The sequence below is a fragment of the Pan paniscus genome, chromosome 16 (assembly GCF_029289425.2).
Source record: "Pan paniscus chromosome 16, NHGRI_mPanPan1-v2.0_pri, whole genome shotgun sequence".
NCBI lineage: Eukaryota > Metazoa > Chordata > Mammalia > Primates > Hominidae > Pan > Pan paniscus.
The window spans coordinates 52,043,223-52,058,006 of NC_073265.2; the positions used below are offsets into that span (position 1 = coordinate 52,043,223).

At 47.3% G+C, this 14,784-nt stretch overlaps 1 protein-coding gene across 25 annotated transcripts in view; it reads left to right on the forward strand.

Moving 5' to 3' along the window:
- TLN2 (talin 2) overlaps positions 1-14,784 on the forward strand; it is a 453,861-nt gene that overhangs the window by 404,686 nt on the left and 34,391 nt on the right. For all 25 annotated transcript variants that reach the window (XR_008621180.2, XM_063597112.1, XM_063597104.1 and 22 more), the window contains 6 exons: positions 477-643; positions 1,569-1,752; positions 4,713-4,838; positions 4,999-5,115; positions 9,939-10,124; positions 14,265-14,372. Coding sequence is in view for 24 of the 25 variants with exons in the window: in XM_063597112.1 (XP_063453182.1) it covers positions 477-643; positions 1,569-1,752; positions 4,713-4,838; positions 4,999-5,115; positions 9,939-10,124; positions 14,265-14,372 (888 nt within the window). In the remaining variant the exon portion in view is untranslated. The remainder of the gene's footprint in view (positions 1-476; positions 644-1,568; positions 1,753-4,712; positions 4,839-4,998; positions 5,116-9,938; positions 10,125-14,264; positions 14,373-14,784) is intronic.

Consider the following 14,784-nt stretch of genomic DNA (forward strand, 5'->3'; position numbering starts at 1 on the left):
GTTAGCAGTGGCCTGTTCCTACTGAAAACCTAATAAAAGGGGATGTAATCGCCACACCTTTCACAGGAGCCTAATCCTTTATCCCGTTCTGTGGTTTCAGAAACATAGTAGTAATTGAATAAATAGCATCTGCCCTCTACTGAGTACTTACTATGTGCCAAATGCCTTGCTAGACACTTTACAGATATTTTTCTTCCTACTTAATTCTCTCAACAACCCTAATAGGCCAGAAATAGTGGCCCCATTTTACAGATGAGGAAACTGAGGTTTGGAGAGGTAAAGCAGCTTTGCCTAAGGTCACAGGGCCTGTAAATGGCAAAGCTGGTATCCAGACTGAGGCTGTTGACTCCAGATGTGTGTCGTTAACCTCTAAGCTACATCAACTCCTAGGAGAGAATTCAGTATTTTCAGAATCTGCTTTTAGGTCCTGTTCTCTCCATTTCTTAGCTCCCCTCACATTCCCTTTCTGCCTACAGGTCTCCTTGGTGCTCTCGGCTCTCCAGGCCGGGAACAAAGGAACCCAGGCATGCATTACAGCCGCCACCGCTGTGTCTGGGATCATTGCCGACCTGGACACCACCATTATGTTTGCAACAGCAGGGACGCTGAATGCAGAGAACAGTGAGACCTTCGCAGACCACAGGTACGTGGGGGTCCTGGACGGGGAGAGGTTCAGGCTGGCCTGCCCCCGAAACTCATGATCGACTTGGAGACGCCACCTGGGAGCCAGAAATGTAGTTATCTGTTTTGATTTCAACAAGATGCACAAGTTGGGAAAGTGAACCATGTAATCAGAATAAGCCCCCTTTGCCAACTGTAAACACAGTGTCGTGGTTCGAGCTTTGCCTTTGACAGCCTTAAATCCAGCCTGCTACAGCAAAGGACAGATTTTAGACCTGCCACATGCTGAGCCAGAGAGCCGTTCGTCAAACTGCTGGCCAACCCCAGCAGGATTGGGAATGGCAGGGGCAGGCATATTTCGCTTAAACCCTGTTTTGGGAAGATAGGGGCTCAAAGCCCCTATCTCTGCTCAGCTTGCACTCAGCCTCTCTATCTGCTGCTAGGGACCCCTGAAACCTCACCACATGTCCTACACCTTTCTTCCCCACTGCAATCCAAGGGCTGGGCTAGGGAGGCGGTTCCCAGAGCTCTGCTGTCCCTTCCCAAGCCCAGCCTCTGATCCTGAACAAGGTGCCCCAACCCATGTGTCCTCACAGTCACTAGCTATGAAGTATTTTAAGGGACAGTGGGAGCCACAGAAAAGAAGCTGACCTTTCATTGAACTGTAGGGCTTGGAAAGGGAGCCAGGTTGGTGGGCCTGACTCTTTCACTGAAGTTTTCATGTCAGTCGGCTATGTGAATGAATACTGGTTGACTTTCTTCTTCTCCCCCCAGTTTTGCATTTGTGGAAGATGAGAGTCCCTTGGTAAAGGGGGGTGTAACACAGCACTTCTCTTCTTCAAAGCCCTTTAACAAAAGCCCCATGTGAGGGATTTATTTTCTTCTTGAAGTAATCAAGCTTTGCCCTCTGTCTCTCCCCCTCTCCCCTGCCCTCCTGGCTCTCTCAGGGAGAACATTCTCAAGACGGCCAAGGCCTTGGTAGAAGACACGAAACTACTTGTGTCAGGAGCTGCGTCCACTCCTGACAAGCTGGCCCAGGCGGCCCAGTCCTCAGCAGCCACCATCACCCAGCTCGCAGAGGTGGTCAAGCTGGGGGCAGCCAGCCTGGGCTCCGACGACCCCGAGACCCAGGTACCAGCAGGGCCCGGGGAGTGCGTCCTCCCGGTCTTCCCGTGAACGCTGCACATCGGGCCTCAGAAGAGGCCTAAGGCAGAACAGGAACTTTTGAAGTAGACAGTGTGTGTGTGAGTGTGTCTGGTTTGAGGAACGGTAGGAGGCAGTCATCCAAGCGAGATAGTGGCACAGACTGTGGTGGTGGCCATGGGGATGGAGACAAGTGGAGGGATTTGAGAAGAGTCTAGAAGGAAGGCTTGGCCTGGCCTGGTGAAGGCTGGAGCACGGCATACCTGAGGGAGGGGAAGAAGTGAAAGGCGGCTCCTTGTGGGCCAGAGCAGGGCACAGGAGCTCCCTGAAGGGAGAGCTGGTGTGGGCAGGGGGAGGTGGAGGAGATTGAAGTGCCGGAGCCACACACAGGTAGAACTAGTGAGTGCGCGTGAGCCTGCCCAGGCACGGGGCTGTGGGTTCAGCGACTGTTGCCATAGAGGTAGTGACTGCAACCACACGAGAGGAAAAGCCAGGGAGTCGGGGCAGAGCCTGGAGGAATCCAGCATTTAGGACCACTTTACCGTGCAAGTGGCACAGGAGATGGAGAAGCAGCAGCTGCTGCAGGGAGGAAAGCCGCGGGCGTCATGTTGCCAGGATGGAGTGTTTCAACCCGCCAGAGACAGAGTTAAGAAAGAGGGAAGACTGGGAACTGGTTATTGGCCTGTTCCGGTAACCATCGAGTGCCATCGAGGACATTGGTGTCCCCAGCTGCTTGTGTGGAGTGGTGGGGCAGCAGCCAGATGGGGGTGGGGAAATGAACTCAGCACCTATAGATGGCCCAGGTGAGAACTTCGGTTCTCAAGGAAGAGAGAGAAGAACTGGAAGGCTAGGGAAGGGCCCTGTGCTTCTGTGACTTCCGCTTCTGATATTTGGCAATTTCATTGAGATTACTTGCCTGTTCCTTGGTCCCCTTCCCAGACCATTGCTCCTCAAGGACAGTCACCACAGTTTGCTCATCTTTGAAACCTGCACATGCGGCACAGCTCTTGGCACATAGTGGCTACTGGCTACTGAACAAGTATATGTTCACCTGTTGTTGAACTAACAGCCAACAAAAGTCGCTAATAAATGGATGATGCCTGTTCCCAGAGTGCAAAATTTAAAAAACAAAAACAAAACAAAAAAAAACCTCTGTTCTTTCTGTTCCCAGAACCGTCAAATGCTGAGCACTTCAGTTTTCACTCCTTAAACCATTCTCAGTAAACTAGTCTGTCTGGACAAAACTGGTTAGAAACCCCCTGTCATTCAGTGCCCCCAGGGGATGCAGTGACTGTGCTGGTTCACTTGAGGCCACCAGCTCGTTCCCTCACGCATGACCCTTCCCTCCCTGACAGCACCCATGAGTGGAGCACAGCTCCGAGAGGAAACATTCCTTATGCTACCATTTCATCCTTTCTGTTGGATTTCTGATAACATCAGAGTCCAGATTGGCTGCCTTTTGGAATTCTAAGCATTCACAAAAACCTCCGCTACAGGTGGTGGGCGCCTGTAGTCCCAGCTACTCGGGAGGCTGAGGCAGGAGAATCACTTGAACCCAGGAGGTGAAGGTTGCAGTGAGCCGAGATCACGCCACTGCACTCTTAATACGTTTTCACATCTGAGATGCCAGTTTATCTTCAAAGCAATTTAATGAGGTAGATGGGGCTAGCAAGCTAATTTCACTGTGGATGAGGAGCCGGAGCCACGCACACAGGCATGGCGCAGTGTGGAGGTTAAGACCGTGGCCCTCATGCTCACCAGACTCTGAATCCCAACTCTGCCACTGCTGGGCTCTGGGAGTGTGGACATAAGGGTTGTGGTTCCCACTCGAAAAGGCGGTGGCGAGGAGTAAATGAGATAATGTGTGTAGAGTGCTTGGCTCAGCGCCTGAACACTGCCCTCAGTAAAGGGAAAATGTTTTTATTATTATAGAAATAGGAGTTACTGGAGCTACTGGACTGGGAACGCTTAAATGCAGTGCCCAATATTGTGTAATTCCCGTCTAGACCTGGTACTTTTCACTCTAAATCCGGCACTTTGAAAAGATGATCTGTGGTCTCTGTGAAATTAGAAAAGCAAACACAGATAATGCATCACATCCAGGTTTATGTGGGAACATACCTGCATCTTCATTCCACAAGTATTTACTGAGTACCTGCTGGCTGCTCATCCCTGTTACAAGCGTGAAACAAAGCAGAAGTCCAGGCCAAGCCTCCTGGAGCTTGCACTCAAGTTGAGGGAGAAGACAGATGATTCATAAGTGAATAAATGATAAAATAATTCCACCTACTGATAAGTGCTGTAAATAAAACGGCAACCTGACAGTTTCAGCAATTGTGGGAGTGGGCCCTTAGCTGAGGGATGGGGAAAAGCCTCTGAGGACATGACATTTGAGCTAAGGCCCAAGTGATGGAAAGAGCTGAGTCCCAGTTAGAACAATGAGCAAAGGCCCGGAACAGGAATGAGTTGAGATTTCCCATGGAGAAGAAGACAGGCTGACCTGTGTGCCTATAGCAGAGCACCTCATAGCCAGAGAGGCAGGCAGGGCTGTTGTGGGGCCTTGACAGCTGGGGTCAGGTGGGGATTTTTACTCAGTGTTCAGGGTGCCAGTTAGGAGTAAGTGGTGTTGCCTCTCTGGTGTCCTTCGTGCTGTCAGAGGCAGCTCATCGGCCAAGTTGCTGGCTAGGAGGTTTTACATAAGCTGCATGTTTACACCTGACTTCTCCGTTCTGGCTCAGCTTCAGCCTCCCCTGGGCAGCTTTTCAAAGTCCTGAGTCCTGTATCAGAATCATCAAGGGTGGCTTCCCAGGAGGTCTGCCATGCTGCAGACTTTAGACTGTCTTTCTCTCATCCCCCGTGCCCCGGCCTGCCCTCAGGCTGCATGCCTTGGTAAAGCCCACAGCTGACATCTTGACGCCTGCTCACCTGAGCTCTGTGCTCTCTTTCAGGTGGTTTTGATCAACGCCATCAAAGATGTGGCCAAGGCCCTTTCCGATCTCATCAGTGCTACCAAGGGAGCTGCCAGCAAGCCAGCGGACGACCCTTCCATGTACCAGCTCAAGGGGGCCGCCAAGGTAGGGTGGGGGCTCCGACTGGGGATGAGCACCTGAGTTCTCTTCTCACTTAAAGGAAGGAGAGGCATCCTTGCTCATAGCATGCGATCCAGAAGTAAAAGGAGTAGGGGCTGGACCTGAGTCACTGCACTATCTGTATTCATTCTCCCTTCCTATGCAGGTGATGGTGACCAATGTCACCTCGCTCCTCAAGACTGTAAAGGCAGTGGAGGATGAGGCCACCCGGGGCACCAGGGCACTTGAGGCCACAATTGAATGCATAAAGCAGGAGCTTACGGTAAGGAGCCAGCAGTTACCTCCCTTGGGTACCAGAGTCCCACAGCTGACCCCAGTGAGGGCTCATTTGAGGTTTTTTACCAATGAGGTTTTACCTAAAACACCTGAACTGAGAATGCCCCTTCACCTGCCTGCTGGTAGCTTTATATAATTGAGACCCCATGTGTCACTGAGTTTGGCTGGGATTGATTTGTAATTGTAATCAAGGAGTTAATTGAAATGTATCACTTAGGACTGTTCAGGTTTAGTTCCACTAAAATTATAGCACAAGATCAAAGCATTGTCAAAGATTCCTGGAAAAAGGGAAAGTCAGTATGACTGCGCTTACCTGGAGCATTAATTCTGTGAACAGTGCTTAGCCTTTCTTGATGCACATTGCTCTTGGTACCCGCACACATGCAAAATTGGAAGTCTGCCATTTGCTGTTGGAAAAGCCTAGAAGCCTTTACTTGAGACACTTCCCTTTAAAATCCAGCTTCTTTCCATTGGAGTCATCTGACCTGAGAGAAATTGACCCTGTTCTTTTCTGACTTGTTCCAGCATTGCAGAGTTGAGGACATTCTGGAGTTACTGCAATGTGGATGATATCTGCTGTTCTTAGGATCCCACAATGGTTGTGGATTGGCTCATTCTAATTCCCACAAATAGAAATATGCCAAAAAGAGTAGTTTCAAACAGATTTCTTTTTGATAGGAGGTCTGATCACAGATTCAACTTTTTTGGGAAAGAGGGATACCTGCCTTTGCTGCCAATTGTTCTGCACCTTTAAAGGGTCACCTGCAAAAGCGACCTAGAGCACTAGAAACAATAGTAGAACAATTTTGCAGGGTTTTGCTGACAGAAACTTGGGTTTTCTTGTCATATCGTTAAAGAATCTAGCCTTGATTGATGTTGCATTCAGTTCATGCTTTAAAGGAGAATCTAAAAAATACAGGAGTAACTTAAAAGCTGGTGGTGCCTTAAGTACCACTGCCTGGCACTTGCCTGGCTGCACAGGCTGGGTATTTGCTACCAAAATCTGGACACAGCTCCTTTTTTGTTATTTGTTTATTTTTCATTTTTGTGGGTACATAGTAGGTGTATATACTTAGGAGTAACGTGAGATATTTTGATATAGGCATGCAATGCATAATAATCACATCAGGATAATTGGGGTATCCATCATCTCAAGCATTTATCCTTTGTGTTACAATCCAATTATACTCTTTTAGTTATTTTTAAATGTACAAATTATTTTTTACTGTAGTTACCCACTGTGCTATCAAATACTAGGTCTTATTCATTCTTTCTACTTTTTGTACCCATTATCTCTCCCCACTTCCCCACCCCTGACCTCCCACCTCCGTACTACCCTTCTTAGCCTCTGGCAACCATCCTTCTACCCTCTATCTCCATGAGTTCAATTATTTTAATTTTTTCTGTCACAAATAAGTGAGAACATGCAAAGTGTGTCTTTCTGTGCCTGGCTTATTTCACTTAATGACCTCTAGTTCCATCCATGTTGTTGCTAATGATAGGATCTCATTTTTTTTTTCCTGTGGCTGAATAGTACTCCATTGTGTATGTGTACCACAGTAGCCAAGATTTGGAAGCAACCTAAGTGTCCATCAACAGATGAATGGACACACATATACAATGGTACACACACACACACACATATATATAATATTGAAGAGATATCTGCACTCCCATGTTTACTGCAGTTTACTTCATATATATGATCTTGGCTATTGTGAATAGTGCTGCAGTAAACATGGGAGTGCAGATATCTCTTTAATAAACTGATATCGTTTCTTTTGGGTGTATACCTAGGAGTAGGATTGCTGGATCACAAAGTAGCTCTAATTTTAGTTTTTTGAGGAATCTCCAAACTCTTCTCCATAGTGGTTGTACTAATTTACATTCCCACCCACAGTGAACAAGGGTTCCCTTTTCTCCACATCCCTGCCAGCATTTGTTATTGCCTGCCTTTTGGATATAAGCCATTTTAACTGGGGTGAAATGATATCACATTGTAGTTTTGATTTGCATTTCTCTGATGATGAATGATGTTGAGCACCCTTTCATATGCCTGTTTGCCCTTTGTATGTCTTCTTTTGAGAAATGTCTATTGAGACCTTTTGCCCTTCTTTTGATCAGATTATTATATTTTTTCCTATAGAATTGTTTGAGCTCCTTACATAGGCTAGTTATTAACCCCTTGTCAGATGTGTAGTTTGCAACTGTTTTCTCCCGTTCTGTGGGTTGATTGTTTCCTTTGCTGTGCAAAAGCTTTTTAACTTGATGTAATCCCATTTGTCTGTTTTCATCAGCTATACTATTCTGGAGTAAATGTTTTTTTCCTTCAGGACTTTAAATATGTCATGCCCCTCTCTCCTGGCCTGTAAGGCTTCCACTGAGAAGTCTGCTGCTAAGCATATTGGAGCTCCATTGTGTGTTATTTGTTTCTTTTCTCTTGCTGCTCTTGGGATCCTTTCTTATCCTTGACCTTTGGGAGTTTGATTATTAAATTCCTTGAGGTAGTCTTCTTTGGGTTAAATCTGGTTGGTCTTCTATAACCTTCTTGTACTTGGATATTGATAGCTTTCTCTAGGGTTGGGAAGTTCTCTTTGAATAAACTTTCCACCCCATCTCTTTTTCTACCTCCTTTTTAAGGCCAATAACTCTTAAATTTGTTCTTTTGAAGCTATTTTCTAGATCCTGTAGGCATGCTTCATTGTTTTCTATTCTTTTTTCTCTCCTCTATGTTTTCAAATAGCCTGTCTTCAAGCTTACTAATTATTTCTTCTATGTGATCAGTTCTGCCATTAAAAGACTCTTATGCATTCTTCAGTATATTAATTGCCATTTTCAGCTCCAGAATATCTGCTTGATTCTTTCTAATTATTTCAATTTCTTTGCTAAATTTATCTGATAGGATTCTGATTCACTCTTTGTGTTATCTTGAATCTGAGTTTCCTCAGCACAGCTCTTTTGAATTCTTTGTCTGAAAGGTCACATATCCCCAGGATTAGTCCCTGGTAACTTATTTAGTTGGTTCAGTGAGGTTATGTTTTCCTGGATGCTTATAGGTGTTCATTTGTGTCTAGACATTGAAGAGTTAGGTATTTATTATAGTCTTCACAGTCTGGGCTTGTTTGTGCCTGTCTTTCTTGGGAAGGCTTTCCAGGTACTCGAAAGGACTTGGATGTTATGAGCTAAGCCATATCTGCATCGGGGGGCACACCAAGCTCAGTAACACTGTAGTTTTTGCAGACTCATAAAGGTACCATCTTGATGGTCTTGGATAAGATCCAGAAGAATTATCTGGATTACCAGATAATTACTTTCTCCCAAACAAATGGACTCTGTCACTCTGTGCTGAGCCTCCTGAAGCTAGGGGTGGGGTGACACAGGTACCCCTGTGAACATAGCTTCTGACATGCATAGGCAGGCCTAATGGTGGTGATCAAAGAGACTTGAAATTTGGAGCCATCCTGGGAAACTACAGACACATGGGTTATTCTAAGTATACCAGTGTTATTTAAAATTCACCCAGAGGCCAGGCGTGGCAGCGCACGCCTGTAATTCCAGCACTTTAGGAGGCTGAGGCAGGAGGATTGCTTGAGCCCAGGAGTTTGAGCCCAGCCTGGGCAACATAGGGAAACCACATCTCTACAAAAAATTAAAAAGTTAGCCAGGTGTGGTGGCCTGAACCAGTAATCCCAGCTACTCAGGAGGCTGAGGTGGAAGACTCACTTTAGCCCAGGAGGTCAAAGTTGCTGTGAGCCGGGTTGACTGAATTTTATTCTGGCTGAATAAAATTCACCCAGATCGTGGGTTTCCATGTAGCATGTGCCATGAGGGCCTCATTAGTGTGAAGGACTCTACGTGTGGCCTTCATTCCGCTGTAGCATTCAAGGGTGAAGTGGGGATTTGGGGTCTTAGACTGCTTGATTGCAGTTGCCCATTTTCAGCAGTGATGTTTGACATTGGTTGGCATTCTATGGGATGCCAACTGAGCCCACTCTTCTGCATCAGGGAAGCCTTCCTTGCTGAAACATGGTTGCCTAGGGCTGAAGACAGGGTAGCCCCACCTAGGCTAGGGGCCCTCATGTAGGGACAGAGGCACATTCAGCACATACCCAGGGTACCAATGGCTCATGTTAGAGAGCCAGAACAGATGAGCATGAAGCAGAAATGGGATATTGACTTACCATGGTGAATTTATTTCAGCCTCTCTAAAGGGGGTGGGTGGGTGGGTTGCTAAATAACTCACAGTGTCACCATGGCGCACTCGACGTGAACACCTCTGCACAATTATGCAGTTATATTTCTAAGACAGGCTAAGAATAGAAGGAACCAATGCTTCATTTCCCCCAACCTCACATCCTCTCAGAGAGAGAGAGGTGAGTCCTGAGTGATGCGGCCAGGTCAGTCCTGCCCTGAAACCAGCACTGGGACTGAGAGTTTATGGAAACTGCCAAAGCACCAGCAGGGATGGGGGAAGAGAACTATGAAGCCATACAACAACCTTTCACAGGATGGGTAGTGTGTAAATATTGGGTGTCAGTTTCTGCAGACCAACAGGTTAACACTCTAGATACGTCTCCCTCACCATATTGTTCCCGTGAATGTTTAGTGTAGGTGCAAGAGGTTTGTCCATGAGAATCTTGAAAACAAGAACCATATTACTGTACTCAAATTTCTAATTTCGCCATGTGACAGTTCCTTCCAGTTACTGGCTCAGTTTTCAGACACAAGCTACAGCCTGGTTGGAGAAGAATAAATTATTTTTTTCGTTTCCTTTTTGATTTTTTTAACCTCTCTGTTTCTGACTTCCAGGTGTTCCAGTCAAAAGACGTACCTGAAAAGACATCATCACCTGAAGAATCCATAAGGATGACGAAAGGCATCACCATGGCAACAGCCAAAGCCGTGGCAGCTGGGAACTCATGTAGACAGGAGGACGTGATTGCTACTGCCAACCTGAGCCGGAAGGCCGTGTCAGATATGTTGACGGCTTGCAAGGTAAAGAGCTTGGCATGGTTTTGGATGGACAGATGATTCTCTGTCGTGACTGGGTTGCTTGGTGTAGTCTGAAAAAGGGGAGGGGCTCAGAACCTTAAACTTTGTAATAAAAATGCACACAGGGCCAGGGGTAGTGGCTCATGCCTGAAATCCCAACACTCTGGGAGCTGAGACAGGAGGATCGCTTGAGACCAGGAATTTGAGACCAGCCTGGGCAACATAGTGAGACCTCATCTCTTAAAAAAATTTTTTTTTAAGTAACCAAGTGTGGTGGTGTGTACCTGTGGTCCCAGCTACTCAGAAGAGTAGCTATGGCAGGAGGATCACTTGAGCCCAGGAGTTCAAGGCTGCAGTGAGCTATGATTATGCTGCACTCCAGCTTAGGTGACAGAGCAAAACCCTGTCCGTTTAAAAAAAAAAAATGCACGCTGAATATGGCATAGGCACCAGCCTGTGGGAAATGACTCTCTAAGGCAGTTTTGTGTTTGAGAGGGGACGGAGTCAGCCTTGCTGGCCCTAATCCTCCCCCTTCTTTCTAGTTCTTCCTAAATAGGCAGGAAGCCTTCTTGCAGAGTGTGGTGGAGGCCTCTCCGAGGGTGGTGGATAGGGATTGCAGCACTTGGTTCCAGCTCCTCCAAATGGAAAATGTTTGCTCTTCCGCTGGACCCTTTCTTACCCCCATAGGTGAGCCATTGTGCACTAGGAGAGGTGTTGCCATCCCTGGTGAGGAAGTGAGTTGGAGGAATATAGCAGAACTTGGGGAGCTACTTTTCACAGTCTGTGCTAGACATCTTGGAAAAATTCCTCTGCTCCTTAGGTAGATAGTTGGAGCAACTGCCCTGAGCCTGTGCTTGGTGAGGGAGCTGTGGAGACCCAGGGCCTGGAACCTTTATTTTTGTTCTATTAGGAAAGTGAACTATAAGAGCCCCCACCCCAGGCCTTCCCCCTTCTAGGGACAGCCTTGCCCCCAGGGACTCTGGCTTCTGCTCAGCAATCAATTGATGATCCGCTGCCATGGTGAGTGAGGGCAGAATTGAAGACCAGCTCCTACAGCGTGGGGTCTCAGGGAACAGAGCCATTCTTTGTGGTAAAGTGAGTTCTGCTGGAGTTGCTGCTGCAAGATCCAATTCTTATGGCTTCTTGGTGGCTCCTCAGAAGGAGAGGGAGGTAAGGGAGGGGGTGATGACGGAATTTGTGTGCAAGGGCCTGGCCCTGGGAGACAGTACCACATTTATGGGACCCCTGGGTGTGATGAAGGGTGGAGAGAAGAGGGTGGGTTGGAAAAGACAGGGCTGGAAAGATTCCGCTTTCACACAGGACCCAGGGCTTGCTAGGTGAGGGAGTTAGGACTCTCCCTCCTGAGGCTGCAAGTACTGGCCACTTTGATATGCTCAGTGGAGTCCACCTACCATAAGAGATAACTGCCAAAGGGGTTACATCCTCAATCAGAGAGTAAAGGCCTGCATGCATCGTGGTGTACACACACGGCATCTCAAAATTTTAGAAGAGCTGTCATATATATTCTCTCATTTGATCCCATATGAGAAAGGCGAGAGTAATTATTCTGTTTGTTACATGATGAAATGGGCTCAGAGAGAGAAGTGGCATGACCAAGGTCACGCAGCTATTTACTGTCAGAACCAGAACTGAAATTAGCTCTCCTGATTCCTCAGCCAGTCTGTTTCTGCTACTCAGGGCCTCCCAGATGTAATGTTCAAGGTCGCTATGGTTGATGCGTGACAGACGCTTTTGTCCCCAAGCTACAGACGTGAACAGGGGAAACTGAAGAGAAGAGAAACCATGATTAAATGGTCTTTTTAAAGGGAATGCAGCTCAGATTTTTCAGTCTCTTCTAACGTGTGCTCCCCTGTTTTCAGGGGAGGAGCTCAGGTAGAACAGTGTGGGTGCTATTTGCCCATCCTCAGCCCCTCTCTGTCATCTCGACCCTGGGACGCGTTATCTGGGCTTTGCAGGACAAGATAGCAGCCAGAGCTCTGAAGCCTGAATGTCAGCTTCACACACCAAAATCAGACTTGACAGGAGTCACTGCTGAGCCCTGATGCTCCTGTTAGGATAGGAGTGACTTAGCGAACTCACTAACATTTCTATTTCCCTTGATCTCCTGTATCCCTCACCCCTTTGCAAATGGAAATGAGGCCTCTGGCCGAAAGGGAGCGCAAGCAATAATGCATAGACGGGAAACCTGGGGTGCTGAGTGGTGGTCAAGATGGAAGCCTTAAATGCCAAGCAGAAGGGCCGAGTCGCCCTAGTCCAGCTCTGCCTTTTCCCTGGTTACCCTACTCAGCCCACACATGGAGGGGCAGAAAATTACATACTGGCTCATCTTAGAATGGAAGGATTACTGCAGTTCCTTAGGCAGAGAGAAAGACTTACCTAAACCCTAAGTTAATTCTCATGCATATTTCTTTCTAGTCTTACTTTCATTTGCACATCTGTATATTAGATGTAATTTTATGTCTACTATTATAATTAATGTTATAAAGCTATTTCTGTGTTGCTATATTGCTGACTTTTTAATGACTACAAAATACCCTTAATGAATATTATCTTCCCACTGTTGACAGATATTTACGCTGTCTGCATTTTTTAAAAATCATGAACTTTACTGCAGTAAACATCTTTGGGCATATCTGTTTTTATCTGTGCTTTGGATTATTTCCTTAGGCAAGATTCCTAGAAATAGAATTAGTGGGTCCAATAGTATAAGAGTTTAATTAGTGCCACATTGTTCTCCCAAAGGGTTCTACCCGGTTACAGAGCCCCCAGCAGTGCACGCAAGCACCTCAGCTCCACCTCTCCCACTCCCTACACACGGGCTTGCACATAACCTGCTGGAAGTGACTCTGAGTAGCATCCGGGCCTGTGTCTTCCCGCAGTGGTGTCTCATCAAACAGACGTGGGGCCTTGTGCCTCACCGTTCGAGGCACAGGGGTATGAGGATGAACAACAAGTGATGGTGGGTGGCTGGGAGCATGGCTTTTGGTTCCTGCCTCTGAGCCCATTAGTCCTCAGATGAGGAAAAGCTGGCTCATACATGACATGCTGGCCATGAGAATTAGCCCCACTCTGTCCAGGGACTGGGGGTAAGTCAAGGGGGGAGCCCAAGGTATTCCCATCAGCACTCACATTCCTAGGAAGAGGGGCTTGAGTGGATAAAACATGGATCCTGGTCTTTGCCCTCAGCTTTTACCTTTTATCCCAATGTGTGATTTGTGTTTGTCCTGATTAGCAGTATATTTGTAGTTTTATGTATTTCTGCAAGCCCCTCAGTTTCTTTCCAGAGGGAAGCTGTAGAAGGAAGGGGTAGGGTTGCTAGTTTTAAAAAATAAAAAATAGGATGTCCCATACTTGCTAAAAAATTTTTTTCACTGATTATCTGAAATTCAGATTTAACTGGGTGCATTTTATCTGGTGACTCTGTGAATGGGTATCCCTTCAGAAATGATGTAATCATGAATGACTCAAGTTAGCAGGTCGTAAGTACAAGAAAAAAGCTCAAGATGCTGTGTTAAGCATGTGTGCTGGTTTGTGTATCTCGACTTTTGTATAATATGAGATGAGTTATGGTGCCTCTAGGGTACTGGGGAGCTCGCTGTCTGAAGTTTCCCAGGAGCTAGAGGGCCCTGGTCACAGAGACCTCACTGACTGCAGCATGGTCAGGCCCAGGGGTGAGAGCCTGGGCTTAATTAGCCTGTGAGCAGAGAGGGGCTTTCAGGACCCCTTAAGCTGCTAAAGAGAGGCAAAGCTGACCCTAGGTCAGTACGTCTCCAGCTGTAAGCGCTGATCATGAATCTTGCCTGGATGTTTTTGTGCATGTGGAATTTTTTGCATTTCAAAAAAATGTGGGGTGGGAAAAGGAGGAACAAAGATCCAGATTGAGCTGTTTCTATCGTTTGGCCCTAGGGCACTAACAAAGTCTGCACACAGACTGCATCAGAGGGCCTGCTGTGGGCAGGTGGGAGGTGGCAGGAGGACGTAGAGGAGAGATACCTCTTCTGTCCAGGGAGTCAGGGCAGTTTCTTGAGGTCACCAGGGTTAAGGTCTCCTGCCTCCGAGTCTGGGACTGCCCAATGCTGGCTTTTCCCATGTTAAGATTTCAGCATTCCTTTCTCTCTCCAGCAAGCATCCTTCCACCCCGATGTCAGTGACGAGGTGAGAACCAGAGCCTTGCGTTTCGGGACAGAGTGCACCCTCGGCTACTTGGACCTCCTGGAGCACGTCTTGGTGGTAAGAAAGCGCATGAGTCAGGGCTGGGGAGTAGCTGTGTCCCTCTAGCTGTCCTGGCTGATTCACACTATGCTTTCCTTGGGAAGACCTCTCTCAGAGCCCTGTCCATTGCCACTGTGAGGCTGGGACTGGACTGAACTGGAATCTCCCCTGATGCACTGATCCGGCACACTGAGCTAAAAGTGCGGTCTGGACGAAGTTGCAGTTAGAATTCAGGAAAGCCCAGTTCTCTCATGCACCTAAAAGGCAGGAATAGCATGTAAAAGGAGGAGGGAGCAGAGTGAAGGACAAAGTGGGCGGGCGGCCAGTGCCAACCTGAAAAAGTATCAGGAGGTCTTGTTAGGAAACCCCCAGTACATCCTGCAAGGACATGGAAGGCTTCTGACAGAGCCATGCCAGCCTCCGTGGCAAG